General features: G+C 38.8%; 1 protein-coding gene across 2 annotated transcripts; it reads right to left on the bottom strand.

Annotated features, from left to right (window-relative positions):
• Window positions 1-224: 224 nt before the first annotated feature.
• On the bottom strand, window positions 225-16,167 carry LOC142548126 (uncharacterized). Of its 2 annotated transcripts, none has more exons than XM_075656462.1 (3): window positions 16,077-16,167; window positions 15,730-15,939; window positions 225-582 (listed from the first exon to the last, which is right to left on the bottom strand). In XM_075656462.1, exons 1-3 carry the CDS (start codon window positions 16,077-16,079, stop codon window positions 295-297), a joined length of 501 nt encoding a protein of 166 aa, XP_075512577.1. In that variant the 5' UTR covers window positions 16,080-16,167; the 3' UTR covers window positions 225-294. The 2 variants fall into 2 exon arrangements, with proteins under 2 accessions (XP_075512577.1, XP_075512578.1); XM_075656463.1 differs by lacking the exon at window positions 15,730-15,939 and adding an exon at window positions 672-787 and having other exon boundaries at window positions 229-582; window positions 16,074-16,151.
• Window positions 16,168-24,422: the final 8,255 nt, after the last annotated feature.

Consider the following 24,422-nt stretch of genomic DNA (forward strand, 5'->3'; position numbering starts at 1 on the left):
ACAAAGTGTGCTATCGATTTGGTTTATTAGCAACGTGCAACACATTAACGTTATTTTATTATTATGAACCAAAATTGAAACAATAATATCGAAACTCAAAAGATTTATCACACCACATCCAACCAATTACAAGAATAAAAGCATGTAATAAGATAACATAAAAACTAAGTAAATAATGTCAATTCTCCTTTATCCAATAAAACAAAAAACTTGATAAAGTAAACAAAAGACTCAGTAATATGATGATGGTTTGATGCAATATTGTCTCTAATTCTAGAACCAATAGGAACTGTATCAGTCATACAAAACGATAAATTTAGAAAACCATGCTACTGTGCTTCCAACAGCATCATCCAGAAATATCATTTCAGAATTCGGTCGAATCAAGTCTACCTGCTCCACAAGAACTCTATCAACCCAAACTTTCCAACAAGATCCAACAAGAGGAACATGATGCACTTTTACCGTTGAATCTGTGGATGCAATTCGACCTTCAGCAACAACTCCATCACCACACCAATGAAGCAACTTACATTTAGTATTTTCAGGGATATCTCCATGACTCACATTCTTTAAATTTGACTGCATATAAACAATACAAAGTATTAATTATGCCACATCTATTTTATAACAAATGTGGTTTAGATATCACAAACTTTTAAGATAGTTACCCGAGATGCAGCTTGATGTTGGTTCACATTATCAGCATTACCACTTTTATTGGGACGATTGATATCACAACCGCTACCAATATCATTCCCAATCCCAATACTGCCACCACTACCAACTTACATATTGAGATAAAGCAAAAAATATCTCAAACAACAAATCTCCAGTGTATGAAGCTTCATTAAATTACTTCTATTGTGAGGTCACTATAAAATCTACTGTGCAGAAGAAGCACATTGCATGTCAACAATTTCAATCTAAAATATAATTTAATTTGTAATACCCGAAAAATCAATATGCGTATATATGTGTATAATTTCTATTATTTAATTTTAAATGATTATTTTTTTTAAGAAATGACTGATTTAATTCCATTTAAATCATTTACGTTATTTTTAAGGATTTTAAATCGCGTATTTCAAATTTTAGCTTTTTAGATATTTAAGCGAGACCGGACCGGAGATAGAAAATCGGATATGAATTTTATGATCCAAAAATATTCCTAAATTTATTCCGAGCTAATAAATAAATTATTTTGTTGAAATCAAGTGGATTTAAGTCTACTTTAATTAATTAATCACCAATTTAATTATAGGCTTCTTAATTCATCTAGATAGTGCTTAATTAACTTTTAATCAAGCTTATCTAACATAGGATTCTACTTAGCAAAACTTAAATAAAATCTTACACTAATTGAGAAGCCAACTCTCGATCATTCCCACTCCACACAATCCCAAACCATTTAACTCCCCCAACAATACAAATGTCAACCATGCAACATGCATGCCCCCCCCCCCCCCCCCCCCAACTTGACATCATTTACTCACCCATGCACCACCTTATTAACCACCAACCTTCACCACCTTCTCCACTCTCCCTAGCATGAAAATTCAGAAGAAAAATCATCAAATAATCGTGAGCCATCAAGAGAGAAAAGAGAGAAAACAAGCAAGAAAAGAGAACTCCATCTCCGCCGCATCGCGTTCGTCGTAATCGATTTGTTTTCGTTTCAAACAAATACAAGGCATGTATATGTTATTTTTTTGCTCTTCAATCAAGTCATAATATGATTTTTAAAAATCACATGTCCATGATTTTCATGAGAAAACCGAAATATTAAAGCAACTACACAAGAAAATTCTGCACAGCTTTTTCTCCATTTTTATGCTTCACGGGTTGCATTATTTTGATGATTTCAGGGTGTGGTTCGATTCCAGGCTCCCAAGGCTGCTTATGGTCATGTTCTAGGGTGTGTTAGGGTCAAGTTTGATCAAGGGTTCAAGCCCCAAAACCGTGAGTTAGATGTTCCAAACAACAAGCAAGAAACAAGTGTCATAGTTGTGTTTCATTTATTGTCATTGGCATGTTTGGGGTAGAGTTCGAGACATGGCTGGCCTAGGGCCAGTAGCCATGGCTAGGACCCTTCCCTATCAAGCATAGGACGTGGTCAAGTTGGCCCTAAGTGGCTGGAGCCATATCCCAACTCGTTTGGACTGAAACAACACAAGTGTCCCTCGGTTTCATTTTTCTGTTCTCCTTCGTGTGAGTTGGTTTCGGTTTTTATGAGGTTGGGTGGATCTTGGTTGGATCTTATCCCTTAGCCATGATTCATACAAGACCTCATCATGTCTAGATCAAGCCATGGTCGATCACATGGCCACTGGAATGAAATAAGGCAGCAATTTCAGTCATACTCCCCACGCGCGCAGCATGGTTCCTCGGGTGGGAGTTTCGGGTTGTCCTACGGTTTTGCTGGGGTTGTGGCTGGCTTTTGCCCTTATCCATGGTCTGAGCCACTCCTTAGAATGTTGGGAAGAGGCTATGGTCGGTGGTTCAAGCCCCAATGGCCAAAAGTCTCGCAAACGAAGCCCCGGAAGCGCAGCAGCCGCTGCTGTAATTTTCTGGACAACAACTTTAGCTTCGGTTCAGAGGTGTGTTTAGAGTTCTTGGTTGGCTTTTAGCCTATGGACTTGGACTGGACAGTACCTCATCAAGTTAGGAAGGCCATGTTTTTGACCGTTTGTGATTCGGTTAAGTTTAGAGGTCGTACGATAATTTACGGTGCAATGTGCCAAAGTGACTCTCGAAAGAGCGTTTCATGATTTTGGCCTCCATGCACAATTTTCGTGTATTACAGCCCTTGGTAATTATTTTCCAGTATTTTAGGTGTATTTTAATCATGACTAAATGATGGTTCGATGTTGGTTCGGGTTGGTACGGAGTCATGGTTAAATATTAAGTTTGTTAGGCGTAATAGTCTCGTTTTTAGTTCGATTTTGAAGCGTTGGTCAAGATAAGTTATTTGCATGGTCAAGTCAAGTTATTTGCATGTTTGTCATGTTAGAATTTGGTCGCAGCGAGCCTGGAAACGATCCAACCCAATTGGTAAAATAACTCAGGAATTTAATTATAATACGTGCATAAATATAAAAGTTTATTTTTGAGATTTATGCGATATGTCTTGTGGCCACTTCAAACTCATGGGATTGCAGCTTATGGGATTATTACTTCACCCGGTGACTTACGACCGGTTCATGTTCATGTATGGGTACGGATACAGTCCAAGGGCTGTGGTGATCTCTACCGCCCAGTATACTGTGGTTTAGTCTGATCAGACATGCATGTTATGTTACGTTACGTTATGGGCCACTTGCGTAGAACATTATCTCAACAGAAAATTATGATATGCTATTTTACAACAGGGCTCTATCGAGCAAACATTTTACGTACGATTTTCAGTTATGCACGTATTTATAATTATTCATGGCACGATTTTCACGTTACGCTTTACGATACGATATTTTTACATTACGCCAAATTTTATGATATATTTACTTGTTATTCACGATATATGCATGCTGGGTCTTTAGACTCACTAGACTTGATTGATGTAGGTACTGACGATGCAGAGGCTGAGTGCGGGGACCAGTGAGTTAGCTCGGATCAGCGGTAGTACGAACCCGAGGACCTCACGTTTAATTATTCAGTTTTATGTTCAAACTCTTGTTATAACTTTTATATATTTTAAGTTATTGTTTAAAACATTATTCAGTTTCCGCTGCTATGTTTATGTAAACCGTTGGGTTATTTTACGAAACTTTTTATACGTTGCAAGTTTATTTATTTAAAGAGAAAATTTTTAATAATTCCGCAAAATTATGAATACGAAATACGGGTCATCACAGTTGGTATCAGAGCCATGTTTCTTGTAAAGGGTTGTACTTACTACTGATATCGAGAAGCTCACGAAGTCACGTCTTCAATCTGTAAGTCCTACTTTCACGTATTACAATTTTTTTTTACCATGAAATAGTTTACCAGCATGTTCTCCTGAAATATTTTATCAGTATATTCTCATAAAAAAAATATTTTATGTCAAGATTATGTTTTAGTAAATATATATTTAAATTTCAAGAAAAATAGTAGAATTATGCATGATTGGTTACGTAAGGATTTTACATGGTACAGTATGCCTCCTAGACGAGCTATTGACCGCCTGAGGGGTGCTGAGAGCGAGGCTGATGAGACTCAGAACCGTTATGAGGATAGAGGTCCACCGCCACCTCCTCCACCACCTGATATGCATACCCAGATGATGGCGGGTATGACTCAGTTCTTCGCACAGTTTGCGGGGAACAATGCTGCAGCGGTAGAAAGGCCGCCTAGACCCGAGGCTATATGTGAGGGGTTCATGAGGATGAACCCGAAGGAGTTCACTGGGACGTCTGATCCCATGGTTGCTGAGGGATGGATTAAGTCCCTAGAGGTTACTTTCAGATTTATGGAGCTGGAGGATGTTGACAAGGTCCGCTGTGCGACCTATGTTTTTGGAGGAGACGCCCGTCTATGGTGGGAGCATCTGTAGCTCTGGATCTAGCTACTCTCAGTTGGACGCGCTTTAGAGAGGTATTCTTCTCTAAGTATTTTACTGATGACGTGCGTTCGAGGTTGACCAGGGAGTTTATGACCTTGAGACAGGGTGACATGACTGTTACGGAGTTTATCTGTAAGTTCGAGAGGGGTTGTCACTTTGTATCCCTGATCGCGAACGACGAGGGTGCCAGACTTAGGCATTTCATGGATGGATTGCGGTCGATCTTGCGCCGTGATGTTAGGGTTGCTGGCCCTATGACATATGAGGTCGCTGTCTCTAGAGCTCTTGCTGCAGAGCAGGATCAGAGAGATATCGAGAATGACCGCCAGGGTAAGCGGCCATTTCAGGCGCCCCACCGCCCTTCTCAGCAGCAGCAGCAGCAGCATAAGAGGCCTTTCCATGGCCCATCAAGGAGCAGAGATCAGCAGCAGTAGCAGGGACGTGTGGTCCCGAGGAGGCAGGAGTACCCGGTCTGTGCCACGTGCACACGCCGCCATACCGGAACTTGCATGTATGGCTCTGGGAAGTGTTTCAAGTGTGGCGGTACTGGCCATTTGCTAAAGGATTGTCCTCAGGGGACATTGCCTACTCAGGGCAGAGTGTTTGCACTCCATGCAGCGGAGGCGAACCCAGGGACTATGCTCTTGACAAGTATCTTAAATCTTTAAGTTTATATTTGGAAAAATTTTAGCATATTTTATTCAGCGTTTTGGGATTAATTGCTTTGAATTATGGGGTTATAAGATTTGAACTTGGAAATTGTGATAAGATTGCATGTTCTATTCGGGTCGTTTTGGGAATCTAAGTTAGAAGAACTTTTACCTTTGCATGTTTATAGGATTAATTCTGGTAAATTATTGGATTTAGATAGATGTTCTAACCTTTCAGGAAGAATATTTATAGGCGGAGCTTCTACGAACGCCTTGATTGATTCAGGGGCCACTCATTCATTCATATCTGAGACCTTTGCAAATTCCATCGAGGTCAAGACGATTGGATTGGATGTGGCGTATTATGTGGTTGTTCCATCTGGCGAGGAGATGGCAACGACTAGCGTAGTACGAGACATAGTCCTCGAGCTTCATAGAAATCTTGTCTATGCGGATTTGATCGTGCTGCCAATGCCAGAGTTCGATATTATCCTTGGGATGGATTGGCTGCACAAAAACAGAGTACTTATTGATTTTCAGCGGAGATCTGTTCTAGTCCGACCGCTTGGAAGGGAGCAGTTCCTATTTGAGCCTGACAGGTACTTTAATTTGCCTATCATGATATCTTGTATTCGGGCTAGGAAGCTCATGCATAGGGGTTGTCGAGCATTCATTGCGACCATTATATCTGTTCCCGAGGTTCCCAGCCAGCCAGTTGCAGAAGTCCCAGTTGTCAGGGACTTTTTAGACGTTTTTCCCGATGACGTCTCTGGTAGACCACCGGTACGAGAGGTTGAGTTTTCGATCGATCTTATGCCGGTACCACGCCTATCTCTAAGGCGCCATACAGATTAGCACCGTCAGAGATGGTTGAGCTCAAGAAACAGATTTAGGAGCTTCTTGACAAGGAGTTTATTCGCCCGAGTTTCTCTCCATGGGGCGCGCCTGTCTTATTCGTGAAGAAGAAAGACGGATCTATGAGGCTTTGCATTGACTACCGGGAGTTGAACAGGGTTACAGTGAAGAATAAATACCCACTTCCGAGATCGAGGATTTGTTTGATCAGTTGCATGGAGCCTTAGTTTTCTCCAAGAAAGATCTGCGTTCCGGATATCACCAGTTGAGGGTGAAAGACGCCGATACTTTTAAGACGGCTTTTAGGACTCGTTATGGGCACTTCGAGTTCCTTGTGATGCCGTTCGGTCTGACGAATGCGCCGGCGATCTTCATGGATCTCATGAATTGTGTATTTCAGCCGTATCTTGATCAGTTCGTTATTGTATTCATAGACGACATTCTCGTCTACTCAAAAGAGTCAAGAGGATCACAACAGGCATTCGACCGCAGTATTGCAGACGTTGCAGAGGCACAAGCTGTTCGCTAAGTTCAGCAAGTGCGAGTTCTGGTTGGAGAAAGTGGCGTTCCTAGGCCACATCATATCTAGCAGTGGCATTGAGGTAGACCCAGCGAAGGTTGCGATAGTCAAAGATTGGGAGGTGCCACAGAGTGCATCAGAGATCCGTAGTTTCCTTGGTCTAGAAGGATACTATCGGAAGTTTATTCATGGTTTCTCCTCTATCGCAGTTCCACTCACGTCATTGACTAAGAAGAATTCTTAGTACGTGTGGAGCGATGAGTGCCAGAAGAGCTTCGATTCTTTGAAGCAAGCTCTTATTTCAGCGCCGATCTTGGCCATGCCTTCAGGGCCTGGAGATTTTGTATTGTATACCGATGCTTCGAAGCTCGGTCTAGGCACAGTGTTGATGCAGCATGGGAAAGTAATAGTGTATGCTTCTCGTCAGTTGAAGATCCACGAGAAGAACTACTCTACTCATGATCTTGAGTTAGCTGCTGTAGTATTTGCCTTGAAGATTTGGAGGCATTATCTATACGGAGAGAAGTGTCAGATCTTTACCGACCACAAGAGCCTCAAGTACTTCTTTACGCAGAAAGAGTTGAATATGCGTCAGAGGCGTTGGTTGGAGTTAGTCAAGGATTATGACTATGACATTAACTACCATCCTTGTAAAGCTAATGTAGTAGCGGATGCTTTGAGCCGGAAAGTCGCAGTGATGGCTCATTTGACAGTTCAGAGGCCTCTTCAGAGTGAGATTCAGAGATTTGATATAGAGATTTATACTCGAGGTAGAGTTCCCCATCTATCTACCTTGACGATTAAGTCTTCTTTATTAGACCGTATTCGCAGCGGTCAGTCATCTGATGAGCAGTTGGGGAAGTGGAGGCAGAGAGATGAGGCGAAGGGCAGTATTTTGTATACAGTGAGTGATGGCATTGTTCGTTATCGAGATAGGATATGGGTTCCTAGCAGAAATTTTATTCGAACAGACATATTAATTGAGGCCCATATGTCCCCGTACTCTATTCGTCCTGGGAGTACGAAGATGTACAAGGATCTGCAGATGTTATATTGGTGGCCTGGTATGAACAGAGAGATCCGGAGATTTGTATCCGAGTGTTTTACTTGTCATCTTGGGAAAGCTGAACATCAGAGACCAGCCGGCTTACTCAAGCCACTTCCCATTCCCGAGTGGAAGTGGGAGAACATTAACATGGATTTCGTGGTTGGTTTACCGAAGTCGGCTAGAGGTTTGAATGCTATATGGGTGATTGTTGATAGACTTACCAAGTCAGCGCATTTCTTGCCTATTAAGACGACTTTCTCCATGATTCAGTATGCCGAGTTATATATTCGTGAGATAGTCCGATTACACGGTATCCCAGTCTCTATTGTTTCTGACAGAGATCCGAGATTCACTTCCTCATTTTGGAAGAGTCTGCATTCAGCGTTGGGTACGAAGTTGTTGTTTAGCACAGCTTTTCACCCTCAGACAGATGGTCAATCAGAGAGAGTTATTCAGATTTTGGAAGATCTTCTCCGTGCTTGTGTTATCGATTTCTCAGGGAGCTGGGAATCGAAGTTGTCATTAGTGGAGTTTACCTATAACAACAGCTTTCAGTCGTCTATAGGTATGGCTCCTTATGAAGCACTGTACAGAAGGAAGTGTAGATCGCCTATTCATTGGGATGAAGTAGGCGAGAGATCAGAGTAAGGACCAGAGATCGTTCAGCAGACTGTTGATCTAGTAGTCGTAATCCGTGATAGGATGAGGACTGCTCAGAGTCGACAGAAGAGTTGTAACGTCCAAAAAATCAGTCCACGTAAACCACATGCATGCAAAAATATTTTAATTGCTTAATTGTTTTATTTAATTGCTTTTAAATTCTAGCATGATGTACTATATGATTAAATGTAAAATTGCATGATTAAATGATTATATGACATGATTTCATGAAATTAAGGATTTTTACTCGAATATTCGATAATAGGCAGGGAAAATGGAGACTGGGGATGACCAAGACAAGAATATGTAATTTTATTTAAATAATGACAAGGCCCCATAGGGAACCTATTTACGGGAAAAGGCCCCAGAGGGAACCTATGTTTGGGAAAAGGCCCACGAGGGAACCCGTCTATGGGAAAAGGCCCCCGAGGGAACCCCAACGATCGTATTTCCGCGGTGGAGCCTAGTGCACACCCCCATGGACCATGTGGAGCTAAGACTGCAGTTGATCAAAGCATAAAAGCTAGTCACTTTCAAGGATCAAACTTCACCCAAAATGATATATGATTGAAAGCTTATGATAAAAATGATTTTTATGATATATGATTTATGATGATGATTAAAGCTATTTTTAAATGATTTTTAAAATGATTTATTTATGCTTAAAGTTATTTTAAAATGATATTTACTATTTATGATTTAATTATACTTAAATGATTTTTAATGGTTTATTTATGTTCAAAAGATTATTTTAAATTAAAATATGATTTTTAAATACATGTGGATGTATATGTATTATTTGTTATCTATGTTTAGAACGTGTTGAGTCTTTAGACTCACTAGGTTTGTATGATGCAGGATTTAATGATTTTTGGAGGCAGTGACGATTGAGTCGATCGAGTGCAGCAGTACACACCCGAGGGCCTTTATGTTTCCGCACTAGCTAGATAGATTTATGATTTATAGATTTATGTTATTGATTTTTAGTAGTGATATTTTTATGCTTTATTTTTATTGTTAGTGGATCTTTTTAAAGGTCAATTTAGGAAGTTTTGGTTAGGTGATGATTTAGGATTTTGTTTTATGCACTTGAGATTTAAATTGTTAAATTATTTTATTTAGTAATTTAGAATTTATGGTTAAAAAAAAAATCGAGGCCGTTTCAGTTGGTATCAGAGCCGAGGTTTTTCACAAAGGGTTTTGTACTGTCACTTCGAGAAGCTCAAGAAGTCACGCCTCAAATATGTGAGTTTTTATTGCTTTAAATTTTATATGCTTAAAATTCTTTTAAATGTTTATATGATGCATGATATAAATGTTAGTTGCATGCTGCATGAAAAATTTTAAAATGCATGTTGGTTACGTGGTTTGGACGACGTATACAGAGATGCCTCCTAGAAGGAATGTGCTTAGGACTGATGAGGTTAGACAGGAGGAGAATATTCCACAGCCTCCACCTGTTCAGGATGCTAGTGCTCGTGTGCTAGCCGGTATGGCCTGTTTCTTTGAGCAGCACGTAGGGAATGGAGCAATGGGTAGGCCAGAGCCAATATATGAGCGTTTCAGAAGGATGCACCCCGATGAGTTCCATGGCACTACTGATCCATTCGTGGCTGAGGGATGGATTAGATCATTAGAGGTAATCTTTCGTTATATGTACATGGCGGACGCCGATCGCGTTCGATGTACTATCTATCTGTTGAAAGGCGACGCTTCCTTATGGTGGGAGGGAGCGGAGCGAGGAGTGAATATGGCGACTTTGACTTGGGAAGGATTCAAGAGAGTGTTCTATGACAAGTACTTCACATCCGATGTTCGTTCTAGGCTTAAGAGAGAGTTTATGAGTCTCCGTCAGGGGGATTGGACTGTTACCGAGTTTGTGCAGAAGTTTGATAGGGGCTGTCACTTTGTGCCCTTGATTGCCAATGATGCTGCTAAAAAATTACGACATTTTCTAGATGGTTTGAGGCCGACTATCCGACGCAATGTGGTGCTTGTCGATCCTGCTGATTATACTACCGCCGTTGCCAGAGCTTTTAGAGCCGAGCAGTCATTGAAGGATATCGATTGGGAGATGTAGCGAAAGAGGAACCGTGCTCAGCAAGCTAATCAGAGTAATAAGAAGCCTTATACGGGACCTTCTAAGCAACCAGAACCACCAAAACCACAAGGGCAACCACCTAAAGGAAATGTTCCGAAGACTGATAACAAACCACTGTGCAAGGAGTGCAATCGTCCACATAGTGGGAAGTGCATGTGGGGCACCTACAAGTGCTTCAATTGCGGAGAGTTGGGACACAAGATGGTGGAATGCACAAAGCCTAGGCAACCCATGACCGGAAGAGTCTATGTGATGCAAGCTGCAGAGGATGAGACAGAGCCGGCACTACACTGATTTCGAGGTAACCTAGCTGTTTAACATTTTTCGATGCTCTTCTTGCATAAAATGTTAAATTGGGTGATGGGATTTGATTGGGGTATTGAAGAACTTAGAGGAAAATAGGATGCATGCACTACTTGAGCTGGATTTAGGAGTCGACTTCGGAAATATTTTTGAGTTAGAATTGTAATTTTCAAGATTTTGAGGACCGAATTGTAGAGTTAGAGGTTAAGTTTGAGATGAATAAGGGAATCTAAGCTTTGCAATCATCAGGTCAAGGAAAATTTCGAGGACGAAATTCTATATAAGGGGGGGAGAATTGTAACGTCCGAAAAATCAGCCCACGTAAACCACATGCATGCAAAAATATTTTAATTGCTTAATTGTTTTATTTAATTGCTTTGAAATTCTAGCATGATGTTTACTATATGATTAAATGTAAAATTGCATGATTAAATGATTATATGACATGATTTCATGAAATTAAGGATTTTTACTCGAATATTCGATAATAGGCAGGGAAAAGGAGACTGGGGACGACCAAGACAAGAATATGTAATTTTATTTAAATAATGACAAGGCTCCAGAGGGAACCTATTTACGGGAAAAGGCCCCAGAGGGAACCCATGTTTGGGAAAAGACCCCCGAGGGAACCCGTCTATGGGAAAAGGCCCCCGAGGGAACCCCAACGATCGTGTTTCCGCGGTGGAGCCTAGTGCACACCCCCATGGACCATGTGGAGCTAAGACTGCAGTCGACCAAAGGATAAAAGCTAGTCACTTTCAAGGATCAAACTTCATCCAAAATGATATATGATTGAAAGCTTATGATAAAAATGATTTTTATGATATATGATTTATGATGATGATTAAAGCTATTTTTAAATGATTTTTAAAATGATTTATTTATGCTTAAAGTTATTTTAAAATGATTTTACTATTTATGATTTAATTATACTTAAATAATTTTTAATGGTTTATTTATATTCAAAAGATTATTTTAAATTAAAATATGATTTTTAAATACATGTGGATGTATGTGTATTATTTGTTATCTATGTTTAGAACGTGTTGAGTTTTTAGACTCACTAGGTTTGTATGATGCAGGATTTAATGATTTTTGGAGGCAGTGACGATTGAGTCGATCGAGTGCAGCAGTACACATCCGAGGGCCTTTATGTTTCCGCACTAGCTAGATAGATTTATGATTTATAGATTTATGTTATTGATTTTTAGTAGTGATATTTTTATGCTTTATTTTTATTGTTAGTTGATCTTTTTAAAGGTCAATTTAGGAAGTTTTGGTTAGGTGATGATTTAGGATTTTGTTTTATGCACTTGAGATTTAAATTGTTAAATTATTTTATTTAGTAATTTAGAATTTATGGTTAAAAAAAATCGAGGTTGTTTCAAGAGTTATGCCGACCGGAGGAGGAGAGATATAGAGTTTGTCGTTGGTGACCATGTTATCGTGAAGATAGCACCGATGAAGGGTGTCATGAGATTCGGAAAGAAGGGGAAGCTTAGTCCGAGGTTCATCGGACCATTTGAGATCCTTGACAGAGTTGGTACATTAGCATATCGTGTTGCTCTTCCGCCGAATCTGGCCGGAGTACACAGTGTGTTCCATGTGTCGATGTTGAGGAAGTATTTAGCGAACCCTTCTCATGTGTTGAACTTTGAGCCGTTGCAGTTTTCTCCGAACTTGTCTTATGAAGAGAGACCAGTGCAGATCTTAGACCGTAAGAAGAAGAAGCTTCGGAACAAGGTGATCAAATCAGTGAAGGTCAAGTGGCTTAATCATTCCGATGAGGAAGCTACTTGGGAGTCAGAGTCAGAGATGCGGAGTCGCTTTCCAGATTTATTCGATGAGTTCTAATTTCGAGGACGATATTTTTTTTAAGGGGGGAGTGTTGTAATACCCGAAAAACCAATATGCGTATATATGTGTATAATTTCTATTATTTAATTTTAAATGGTTATTTTTTTTAAGAAATGACTGAATAAATTCCATTCAAATCATTTACATTATTTTTTAGGATTTTAAATCGCGTATTTCAAATTTTAACTTTTTAGATATTTAAGCGAGACCGGACCAGAGATAGAAAATTGGAGATGAATTTTATGATCCAAAAATATTCCTAAATTTATTCCAAGCTAAGAAATAATTTATTTTGTTGAAATCAAGTGGATTTAAGTCTACTTTAATTAATTAATCACCAATTTAATTATAGGCTTCTTAATTCATCTAGATTGTTCTTAATTAACTTTTAATCAAGCTTATCTAACATAGGATTTTACTTAGCAAAACTTAAATAAAATCTTACACTAATTGAGAAGCCAACTCTCGGCCATTCCCACTCCACACAATCCCAAACCATTTAACTCCCCCAACAATCCAAATGTCAACCATTCATCATGCATGTCCCCCCCCCCCCCCCCCCCAACTTGACATCATTTACTCACCCATGCACCACCTTATTAACCACCAACCTTCACCACCTTCTCCACTCTCTCTAGCATAAAAATTCAGAAGAAAAATCATCAAATAATCGTGAGCCATCAAGAGAGAAAAGAGAGAAAACAAGCAAGAAAAGAGAACTCCGTCTCCGCCGCGCCGCGTTCGTCGTAATCGATTTGTTTTCGTTTCAAACAAATCCAAGGCATGTATATGTTATTTCTTTGCTCTTCAATCAAGTCATAATATGATTTTTAAACATCACATGTCCATGATTTTCATGAGAAAACCGAAATATTAAAGCAACTACACAAGAAAATTCTGCACAGCTTTTTCTCCATTTTTATGCTTCACGGGTTGCATGATTTTGATGATTTCAATGTGTGGTTCGATTACAGGCTCCCAAGGCTGCTTATGGTCATGTTCTAGGGTGTGTTAGGGTCAAGTTTGATCAAGGGTTCAAGCCCCAAAACCGTGAGTTAGATGCTCCAAACAACAAGCAAGAAACAAGTGTCATAGTTGGGTTTCATTTACTGTCATTAGCTTGTTTGGGTTATAGTTCGAGACATGGCTGGCCTAGGGCCAGTAGCCATGGCTAGGACCCTTCCCTAGCAAGCATAGGACGTGGTGAAGTTGGCCCTAAGTGGCTGGAGCCATGTCCCAAGTCGTTTGGATAGAAACAACACAAGTGTCCCTCGGTTTCATTTTTCTGTTCTCCTTCGTGTGAGTTGGTTTCGGTTTTTATGAGGTTGGGTGGATCTTGGTTGGCTCTTATCCCTTAGCCATGATTCATACAAGACCTCATCATGTCTAGATCAAGCCATGGTCGATCACATGGCCACTGGAATTAAATAAGGCAGCAAGTTCAGTCATACAACCCACGCGCGCAGCATGGTTCCTCGGGTGGGAGTTTCGGGTTGTCCTACGGTTTTGCTGGGGTTGTGGCTTGCTTTTGCCCTTAGCCATGGTCTGAGCCACTCCTTAGAATGTTGGGAAGAGGCTCTGGTCTGTGGTTCAAGCTCCAATGGCCAAAAGTCTCGCAAACGAAGCCCCGGAAACGCAGCAGCCGCTGCTGTAATTTTCTGGACAGCAACTTTAGCTTCGGTTCAGAGGTGTTTTGAGTACTTGGTTGGCTTTTAGCCTATGGTATTTGACTGGGAAATACCTCATTGAGTTAGGAAGGCCATGTTTTTGACCGTTTGTGATTTGGTCAAGTTTAGAGGTCGTACGATAATTTACGGTGCAATGTGCCAAAGTGACTCTCGAAAGAGCGTTTCATGATTTTGGCCTCCATGCACAATTTTCGTGTATTACAGCCCTTGGTAATTATTTTACAGTATTTTAGGTGTATTTTAATCATGACTAAATGATGGTTCGATGTTGGTTCGGGTTGGTATGGAGTCATGGTTAAATATTAAGTTTGTTGGGCGTAATAGTCTCGTTTTTAGTTCGATTTTGAAGCGTTGGTCAAGATAAGTTATTTGCATGGTCAAGCCAAGTTATTTGCATGTTTTTCATGTTAGAATTTGGTCGCAGCGAGCCTGGGAACGATCCAACCCAATTGGTAAAATAACTCAGGAATTTAATTATAATACGTGCATAAATATAAAAGTTTATTTTTGAGATTTATGCGATATGTCTTGTGGCCACTTCACACTCATGGGATTGCAGCTTATGGGATTATTACTTCATCCGGTGACTTACGACCGGTTCATGTTCATGTATGGGTACGGATACAGTCCAAGGGTTGTGGTGATTTCTACCGCCCAGTATACTGTGGTTTAGTCTGATCAGACGTGCATGTTATGTTACGTTACGTTATGGGCCACTTGCGTAGAACATTATCTCAACAGAAAATTATGATATGCTATTTTACGACAGGGCTCTATCGAGCAAACATTTTACGTACGATTTTCAGTTATGCACATATTTATATTTATTCATGGCACGATTTTCACGTTACGTTTTACGATACGACATTTTTACATTACGCCAAATTTTATGATATATTTACTTGTTATTCACGATATATGCATGCTGGGTCTTTAGACTCACTAGACTTGATTGATGTAGGTACTGACGATGCAGAGGCTGAGGGCGGGGACCAGTGATTTAGCTCGGATCAGCGGTAGTACGAACCCGAGGACCTCACGTTTAATTATTCAGTTTTATGTTCAAACTCTTGTTATAACTTTTATATATTTTAAGTTATTTTTTAAAACATTATTCAGTTTCCGCTGCTATGTTTATGTTAAACCGTTGGGTTATTTTACGAAAGTTTTTATACCTTGCAAGTTTATTTATTTAAAGAGAAAATTTTTAATAATTCCGCAAAATTATGAATACGAAATACGGGTCATCACATAATTATTCAGTAAGGAAGACAATATGCAGATTATTATGACCACATGAACCAAATTAAACATAAAAATTCAAGTGCAAAATAAAAATGCATTAAAGCTAGAAAGTAAACTAAATAAGACTAGTGACGCTTATACCATTTTTCTACTCAACAATAAACGAAAAAGTGATCAAGACAAAATCATAGGTCACTAAACAAGAATTCTCAACAGCATCAATACAAATTATTTTATCTAATTTCGTTTAATTACTAACCTGTTCTTGCTCATTTTGTTGCCTCATATTTTGGAAAACAATGGACCTCATTTGTTGCACTTCTTGTTGTAGGCTGTGCATCATACTTTGAAGTTGTTTAATAGTTCTATTTTGTTGCAAAGATGCTCCAACTTTTGAAGGTGTAACTCCAAAGCCCATTCCTCGCACTCTACCTCGAATTTCCTTCCCAAATACAAGACTAATTGCATCCTTAGCAATGTTAGTAGTGTTTTGAGATTCAGGTGCACATTCTTCTATTTATTTCTGCAAATTACAAACAAATAATTTTTGAGAAAATAATGAATTTAAGTTGACCAGTTTTTTTCTGATAGAAATAATTTTACTACCATTTTTCTCCAACAGCTTCACCACTAGGTTGTCCATTTCCCTTCTTATGGCCTTCCACCCATACTTTTGTTCTTGTAATTGGTATATCAACAGAACTTGTTTGATCCTTGACTGTAATGCCCGGGATTTTATTGACTGTAATCTGAGATTAATCTGAAATGATTTATGGATTAATTAAGGTAAATATAGACGGAATGGATTAGACCGGGAAAGACGCGAAGTACGTGCGAGGGAGGTGCCATTCGCGCACATGCGCGACCTAGTGCGCACAAATGCGCGGAACGGGCAGAAGACCCCGCGCATATACGCGGCGTGAGGGCGCGCATATGCGCGAGGTGTCCAGTAGCCAAGGAACTATAATAGAACATTGCGCGCACATGCGCGACGTGAGCCGCGCACATGCACGAGGTAGGCAGAGAGTTGGGCGCACATGCGCGGGGTGAAGTCGCGCATATGCGCGAGTGGTAGAATGCCGAGACAGTAGGTCTCGCGCATATGCGCGAATGGAGGACGCGCATATGCGCGAGCTGATAAATATTCAGACAGAACTCTCGGCGCATATGCGCGTGGCTTGGGCGCGCATATGCGCGAGTCATGCAGAATGAAAAAGTGCCACTTGCCCCTTACATGCAACGTGTGTATATATATATACAAGAGTCTTCAAATTCTTCAGAACAAGGAAATGAAGGGAAACGAGCTGCCGAGGAAAGCTCATGTTCTAATGTACGATCTGGTCATCTGATTTGAAATCTGACTTCAGTACCGAGTTCCTATCGATGCAGGCTACAACTGGACGTAAGTTTTGTTACGTTTAGATACAATTTGAAATTATGATATTGTCAGAATTGAATATGAATCATATATGGTGTTTCTGATATCGTAGTCATCGTATAATTGAAGTCAGATTGAAGAATAGACTGTGTATGTATTTGTTATGATTTTCGGAGTTGCTTTTATTGAGATTCGATATCAGAAATGTATTGTTATTGATTATAAGTTGTACCGATATTGATTATGAATTCGGGTATTATATCTGTGATGTTAAGATTGACGGGGTTATCAAGACTGTATTGTTATACCGTCGAAACATCAGTAAATTGATATTGATCAGATTCAGTAGTGATTTCGATTATATCATGATATCGTCGTTATGGATTAGATTGTATCTTGATTCGATATTGATCATATTATGTTTGATTTGAGTATTGATAAGAATAGATTTTGAATTGAGTTGCATATTGAGATTGTGCCTATGCGATATTGTATTTCAGATTGATATGGACAGATTTAACTTCGAGATTTCGACTTCGTCAGACCGGGAAGACAAAGATATAAATTTATGTTGATGTGGGATTGCACAACTCGAGTCCGATTGACTTGAGTTTCCCAAAATCACATACTTTACTTTATTGCATCGATATTTGCAATTGTATGAGATTGATACCTTTGAATTATTGATTTATGTATTGAGTCATTAAGCAGATACGCCTAATTGTGAATAAGTAATCTTGTGACATTAGTGCCGGATAGTGATGGAATCGTCACTAGCACATTGCACATTGTCACAGGATAGGATATTGGTGAAAATGCCAAAGTCTGTGACGGTTAGGTCAAGACACCGGACGTTTGGCTATATCGGAGTGGATAGAATTGGAGTTTCTTCTATTACTGGTGTTCGATATGGAAAGAGCCAAAGTCCGTGAATAAGAACATACCACCACCCCGATCGGGAGTGTAGATGGGTGTATGTTCTTATTCCGATCGGGATCCCTAGATTAGGACTGAGTTGAGTCTGAGTCTGAGAATCACGGAGAGTGATTCATTGCTTGATATGGAATTATGTTCCTGATGATGATATATGTTTAGAATATAATTTATTCTTGATATTAATTCATGTTTAGGATTATAATACATGTGATGAATATTTGATTAATGTTCTGATTTTGATACATGTTATGAATGTTTATTTCATGCTTTTATATTGTTTATATGAAAGGCATGTCTACATGATTTATACTGGGAATATAATTCTCACCGGAGTTATCCGGCTGTTGTCTTGTTTGTATGTGTGCATGACAACAGGTGGAACAGGATCAGGGTCAAGACAAGAAGAGAGAGAGATCATGATTAGAGTGGAGACTACGGACTTGGATTAAAGATAGGGTTTGAACACTTGATAATTAGTTGTTAAACCTTAGTTTTTATTGAATGTAGATTGTACAGGACTTGTATTTTAATTATACAAATCTGTATATTAGTTAGATTCTATTACGTTCCGCAATTAAAGAAAATTTTTTTTATGACCCAAATTACTTGAATTAATAAATTGATCCTAATGATGATTAAGAATTGAATTAGCGTCCGGGTCCCCACAACAGGTGGTATCAGAGCAATAGGTCCAGAACTCTAGGTTACCTTAGATTAAGATAGAGGCTAGTGAGCGGGGTAGAATGAATTTTCTTTCTTTGCATGTGATTGCTAGCATGTGATTTATTATAATGTTGAGTTACATTGTGTGTGCTAGCATGATATTATGTGTTATTGTTTTTAAATACATGTTACCTGAATATCTTAGTTGATTTGGTAATATGTCTGATTTGAAAATGAATCAGAACCAATTCTTGATCAGAAGGTAAGCTGATCAGAAAGGGACTGAGATTGATTTATCTCATGTGATACTAACTCTTGTGGTAATCAGATATACCTTCTCGAAGAATTCCGGAAAGGGGTAGTACTTCGACTGATCAGAGGGATGAGATAGAAACTCGGATGGAAACACAGTTGAAGATATTTCAGTCGTCTCAACCGCCGATTCTGAAGGGTACTGAGACACCAGTGGATTGTGAGAATTGGCTAGAGGACATAGAAATGCTTTTTGAATTTTTTGGTTTTACAGATGATTGTAGAGTTAGATTAGTTGGGCATCAGTTACGGGAAGTTGCAAGGAGTTGGTGGCTGGTAACCAAAGAAGCCTTAGAACAGCGTAGTTCAGTGATTCCGTGGAAAATTTTTAAAGTTGAATTATATCAAAGATTCTTTCCCTTGTCATACTGACAGGATAAAAGTGCAGAGTTTACAGATCTGAGACAGAGTCAGTTAAATATTGATGAGTATTTGGCCCAGTTCTTCACTTTGCTACGTTTTGCCCCTCACGTGGCTAGAAATGATGCAGCTATGTCTGATCAGTTCATCCAGGGGTTAAATCCGGAGATCCGTACGTTGGTAAATGTGAAACAATCGAATAATTTTGCTGATACTCTGAACAGAGCCAAAAGAGCAGAAACAGTTCTGATGAGACAAAAGGAAGCTCCGTATGTTCTTCTAACACCGAGACCACAGCAACTACCTCCCAGAATCGAGACTGGTAGTAGTAGTGGTGAAAAGAAAGACTATTTGAAAGCCCGAAAGGAACGGTTTAAGAAATTAGGGAGCGGACCGAGCGGTTCATCTAGCTCCAGTGGTTCTGGCCCGAGTTATACGGAGCGTATTGTAGAGCCTGTGGAGGAAGACATCCCACGGAGCAATGCCAGGGAGTGACTGATAGATGCAATGTCTCTAAATAGCATGGACATTTTGCTAGAGTATGTCCACAGAGAGGTTCCCGAAGATTCCAGGGAGCAGAGGCGTCTGGTGGTAGTGACCGAGGAACAGTTCCAGGATGCACTTGATGATGTAGTGACAGGTATCTGTTCTGTTATGATTTTGTCCCATATGTATTGGGAGATTCTCGTACATCTTATATATGATTTCCGAGTGAATTGCATTGACATATGCTTTATTCTATTGGGTCTGTATATAATGTAGTATTTATTTCTTATCTTTTAGGGGAAAGATTGATACCAGTAAATTCTGTAAATATCGTATACTGCAGTGAAGTGAGAATGAGATTGAGTTAGATTATGTTGTACTTGTATTGTCTGATTCTGGCAGCATTATTGATATGAATATATTGAACAAGTACAGAGCTATTGTAGATTCTTACCAGGAGATGGTAAGATTCGGACTTGAAATGGCCGAAGAATGAATAATGTACGTTAAGGATTTTCGATTTTGAATTCCTTTGATTTCCGTATTAATCAGGATTCGATGATTATCGAAAGGAATGGAGTTATTCCTTATGCATTCAGTTGATTACTGAAAATGAATATACCATGAGCTGATTTGTCAGTAGCAGGAGAAATGCTAAAGTCTTTCTAGATGAAATTCCGGATTTGCCTTATATCAGGGAGAGTGATTCCCGCCTTGATTTGATACCAGGTACTGGTTTTATTTTAGAAGTCCGTACAGAATGATACTGATTGATTTGAAAGAATTGAAATATCAGTTAGAGGATTTACTGACCGAAAGTTACATCTGATTGTGTGTTTCTTTGTAAAATACTTCCTCTCTGATTATGGGTTGATGAATCCGGTATTCAGAGGTATTCTGATGATTTTGTGCCGTTTATCTATGATATTTTGTGATATACTCGTGGCATATGACTGACTAAATCGAATATCTTGTATTGAAGGATCTGAGAATTGAAATTGTTGTATACAGAAATTTTTCATATATAAATCCTAATTGAAACAGATTGTATTCCAAGTATGTGATATCCGAATATGGTATACCGATTGATATTAGCACAGCTGAGGCAGTGATCAGTGGCTGAGAATGATACCGATGTTAGAAACTTCTTTATTTTCTTGCCTGAGTTTAACAGATTATTGTATATGTGACTGTTGTTATGAAATTGCTTGAGAATTGTATTGTTCTAAAACAGTATTTGAGACAGAGTATATTAGTTGGGGGACATTACATCCGAAGATGATATAGCAGTTGATCTAAACAACGTCGAGGATGTGATACAGATTATTGGGAACCGTTGAGAGTATATATAGTTCAAGCCGAATCAGAGCTAAACTCGCGAATTAAAGCAGTCCAGAAGTTTAATCAGAATGTTCAGAACGCGGTTTCGATAATCAGAACAGGGTGTCGATCAGAATATCAGGTAGGTAATACTGTATTATATGTAAATAATCGATTTGTTTGTGCCGGATATTTCGAATCTGAAATGACAGATATAGTCAGAAGCGCACGGTAGTCGATTCAATATTTATTCTGGTGACAGAAAATGTATGATTATTCAAAAAGATAGTTTTGATATAAACAGAGGAGATCTGTTGTAGCAGAGTTTGTATTGAAATGTATGCATCGTCGACAGATAAAGACAGAAAAATAGAAACCAGGAGGTTGGTTATATAGATTATCGATTCTTGAATAGAAATGAGAGTACATTTCTATGGATTGTGTGACGACACTACTGAAATCTGGATAAAATTGTGTTATGATATAATTATGATTAACAGATTGCTTGAATCTGCTTATATGATGTTGTACAGGATGACGTACAGATACGACCAGACGACTGAGATTTATGTCAGAAAAAGGGGTCAGATGGTAATGAATGCCAAAGTTGATTATATCAGAATGTGATTTTCGTTTGATTTTGTACTTTTGGCAGAATATACAATAAACTCTTTCACTTATCGTCTATAGATCGACAAATAATTGGAGCAACTATCCTGATACTGGAGGATATCCAGGAACTGTAGTGTTGGATTTTAGCACTAATTGACATGATTTATTGTCACTTGTAAATTATCGTATAACGATAGCTATCAGATGAGTATCGAGATAGCATCATTCAAGGCATTGTACAGTGAGAACTGCAGATTTTATTCGTATGAGAATTATATCTCCGAGATACCTGAGATTGGTGTTAGCGTAGGTGCCCGTCGAGTCAAGTGTTGGCCGAGTGTTAACAATGAAACTCTATATATAAACAATCTTTATTTTAATAATATTTGAAATTATTATTGGCACATCTTTATCTGAATACCCATGCTAGTTGCATAGATAAAGCCCTTGAATATACAAATAGTAGAAAGAATATGAGATGCTCATATGATGAGTATCATGAAATTCATATTTGGAATACTGTATATTCTAAACAGTTCTTAGTCGATTCAGCCGCCACTAAGAAGGATATAGGCCGCTCGAGTTCGAGACTAGTATCTGCGATGTGAGTACCATGTTTCATTGGTATGGGACATTGTGATGTCCGAGCATGCAGATAGGTGCTCCTGGTAGAGTGCACTGAACAACCCTCCATAAAGGACTTTCCAAGTGGTTCTCACTTATCGAGTGGAAGAGTCCTAGTTTATGGTTGTACACCATTAGTCCTTATGACCCGGGACAACATTGAGACTCTATGTGCTAGAATTACACTTTGACTTGTTTACCGACTCTCATAGGGTCATCAGGTGGCAAGGTTGGGTGTTCTGTCGAAACATATAGGAGTCGATGCATTGTAGTCGGGGATTCACCGCTTACCTTCGGGTATGGATATCCTATGTGTTCTCATGTGTATGTAGGTTGAAATCTCTGATCAGAGTATGGTGGTAATTATGAAAGGGGTTTCATAGATTACACCATCGATGCAACTACAACATGACACATAGCATCGATTCATTGACAACTCTCGATATACCAATGGTTGTCGAATCGGTCGGGATATATGAGTTGAAGGGACCGTACTGTACGCTAACCATAATTGAATGGTTCTTGCAGGCACTATCATTTGATACCTAGGGAATCATGTAAGCGATGCTGCTAGGCGTTTAACATGATTGGTTGGGTACTATCAGACTTGAGTTCTGACGTTCTTATTATCAAGGAGTTGATAAGTAAGAATGGAGCAATTGAGGTATGCTCGTATAAGGACATGTTTAGTCCGAAACACATGAAGATGTGAACTCACGGCTAGTTGTACCAATGAACCATTGAGGGCCACACAAGTGCTAGCTTTCTAGATCCCGTTGAGAAGTTAAAATAGTTCAATGTGTTGAACGGCTTATAAAGGAGTTTATAAGCGTTAATAAAAATAGAAGTATGACTTCTATAAGGAGAATATAACTTTTAATTTGAGGAAGTGTTTCTAAATTAAAAGTTGGCCAAACGAGTAATGTATTTGAAAATTGTGATTTTCATGAACATTATTATGGACTAAATTAAATTAATTCAAGTGTTGAATTAATTAAACACTAGTGGGCCTAATAGAGTCCAAATAATTAAATTAATTCAAGTGTTGAATTAATTAAACATCATTAGACCTTGTAGATCCCAATTAGAAATAATTATTAAACTAGTGGCCTTGAGTAAAATCAAGTAAACTTTAAATGGTCTCAAATGTGTTTGAGATATTTAAATAAAAGTCCATGGGCCTTGTAATTGTTACAAGTCCAAATAGAATGTGCATGGGGAGGTGAAGAGTTGGGAGACAACGTTTTGTATAACCAAGGCATGGCATGCACATGCTTAACTCAACTTTTTACAACACCAAGAAAACTCATTCTTCTTCCTCCCTTGAGCATTTTGGCCGAAATTTCTCTTGTTTTTCTCCATTATTCTTGTTCTTCAATTGTTAAGGAAACAATACACTTCTCAAAGAAAAATGCTCTAATTTTTCTAGTGCAAAATTAGAGTGGTTCTAGCTAGTTGGTGGTGGGCTTAATATTTGAGCAAGGTGGGCTCAAAGGGAAGCTTGAAGATTGTCTTGCCATTGAAGAGCTTGGTTGCTTGACAACTAAGTTGGAACCATCATCAATCCTTTGTGATTGATACGTACATTTCTAAACACACTATGAATGTCATTTTTGTGTTTTATATTTGCTACACACTAGTACAAGGTGGCCGAAATTTTTCCTCTTGAAAATCAATATTTTGAACTTCCGTTGCGCTTTCGGTCACCTAAAATCGATCCCTTTCAATTGGATAGGATGGAATCAGAGATATGAAAAAGAAATTGAAATTGATTTAGAAGAAAATTAAGACAGCTCAGAATAAATAGATTGAATATATCAACGTCGGATGATGACTGTTGATATTTGAAGCTGGAAGATTGAATATAACCTCGATTGGAATTATCAGAGTTGATAGAAGATGTTAATGTTGATTTATTATGAGCTGTTGATGGGTATATACGGATGTTGTATAGCCAGTATTGTGAGATTAATTCTGTGGGAGTTATTTCGAGTGGTATTATGAGATTATACTTCTTGAATGATTATTCCAGAGTGAAATCAGAGATTCGTGAAAGAAAGATATTTCAGGATGAAGACTATTCCGTTTGTGAAAGTTCAATGGAGTCGTTATGATACTGAATAAATTATTTGGGAAACAAAATCTGAAGTGAGACTGTGATTTCAGAATTGTTTCATTGTAATGAGTTTTCTGATTAACCTCTATTATATATTTCTTTCTTTATCTGATTGAATTGTCTGTGATTTCGAGGACGAAATCGT

This window comes from Primulina tabacum, chromosome 6 (genome assembly GCF_025594145.1).
Source record: "Primulina tabacum isolate GXHZ01 chromosome 6, ASM2559414v2, whole genome shotgun sequence".
NCBI lineage: Eukaryota > Viridiplantae > Streptophyta > Magnoliopsida > Lamiales > Gesneriaceae > Primulina > Primulina tabacum.

Excerpts from the sequence above, each read along its gene's own strand:
- LOC142548126 (XM_075656462.1), bottom strand. Across the intron at positions 583-15,729 it reads AACAAAATGAGCAAGAACAG|TCAAATTTAAAGAATGTGAG; the intron begins GTTAGTAATTAA and ends GTTTATATGCAG.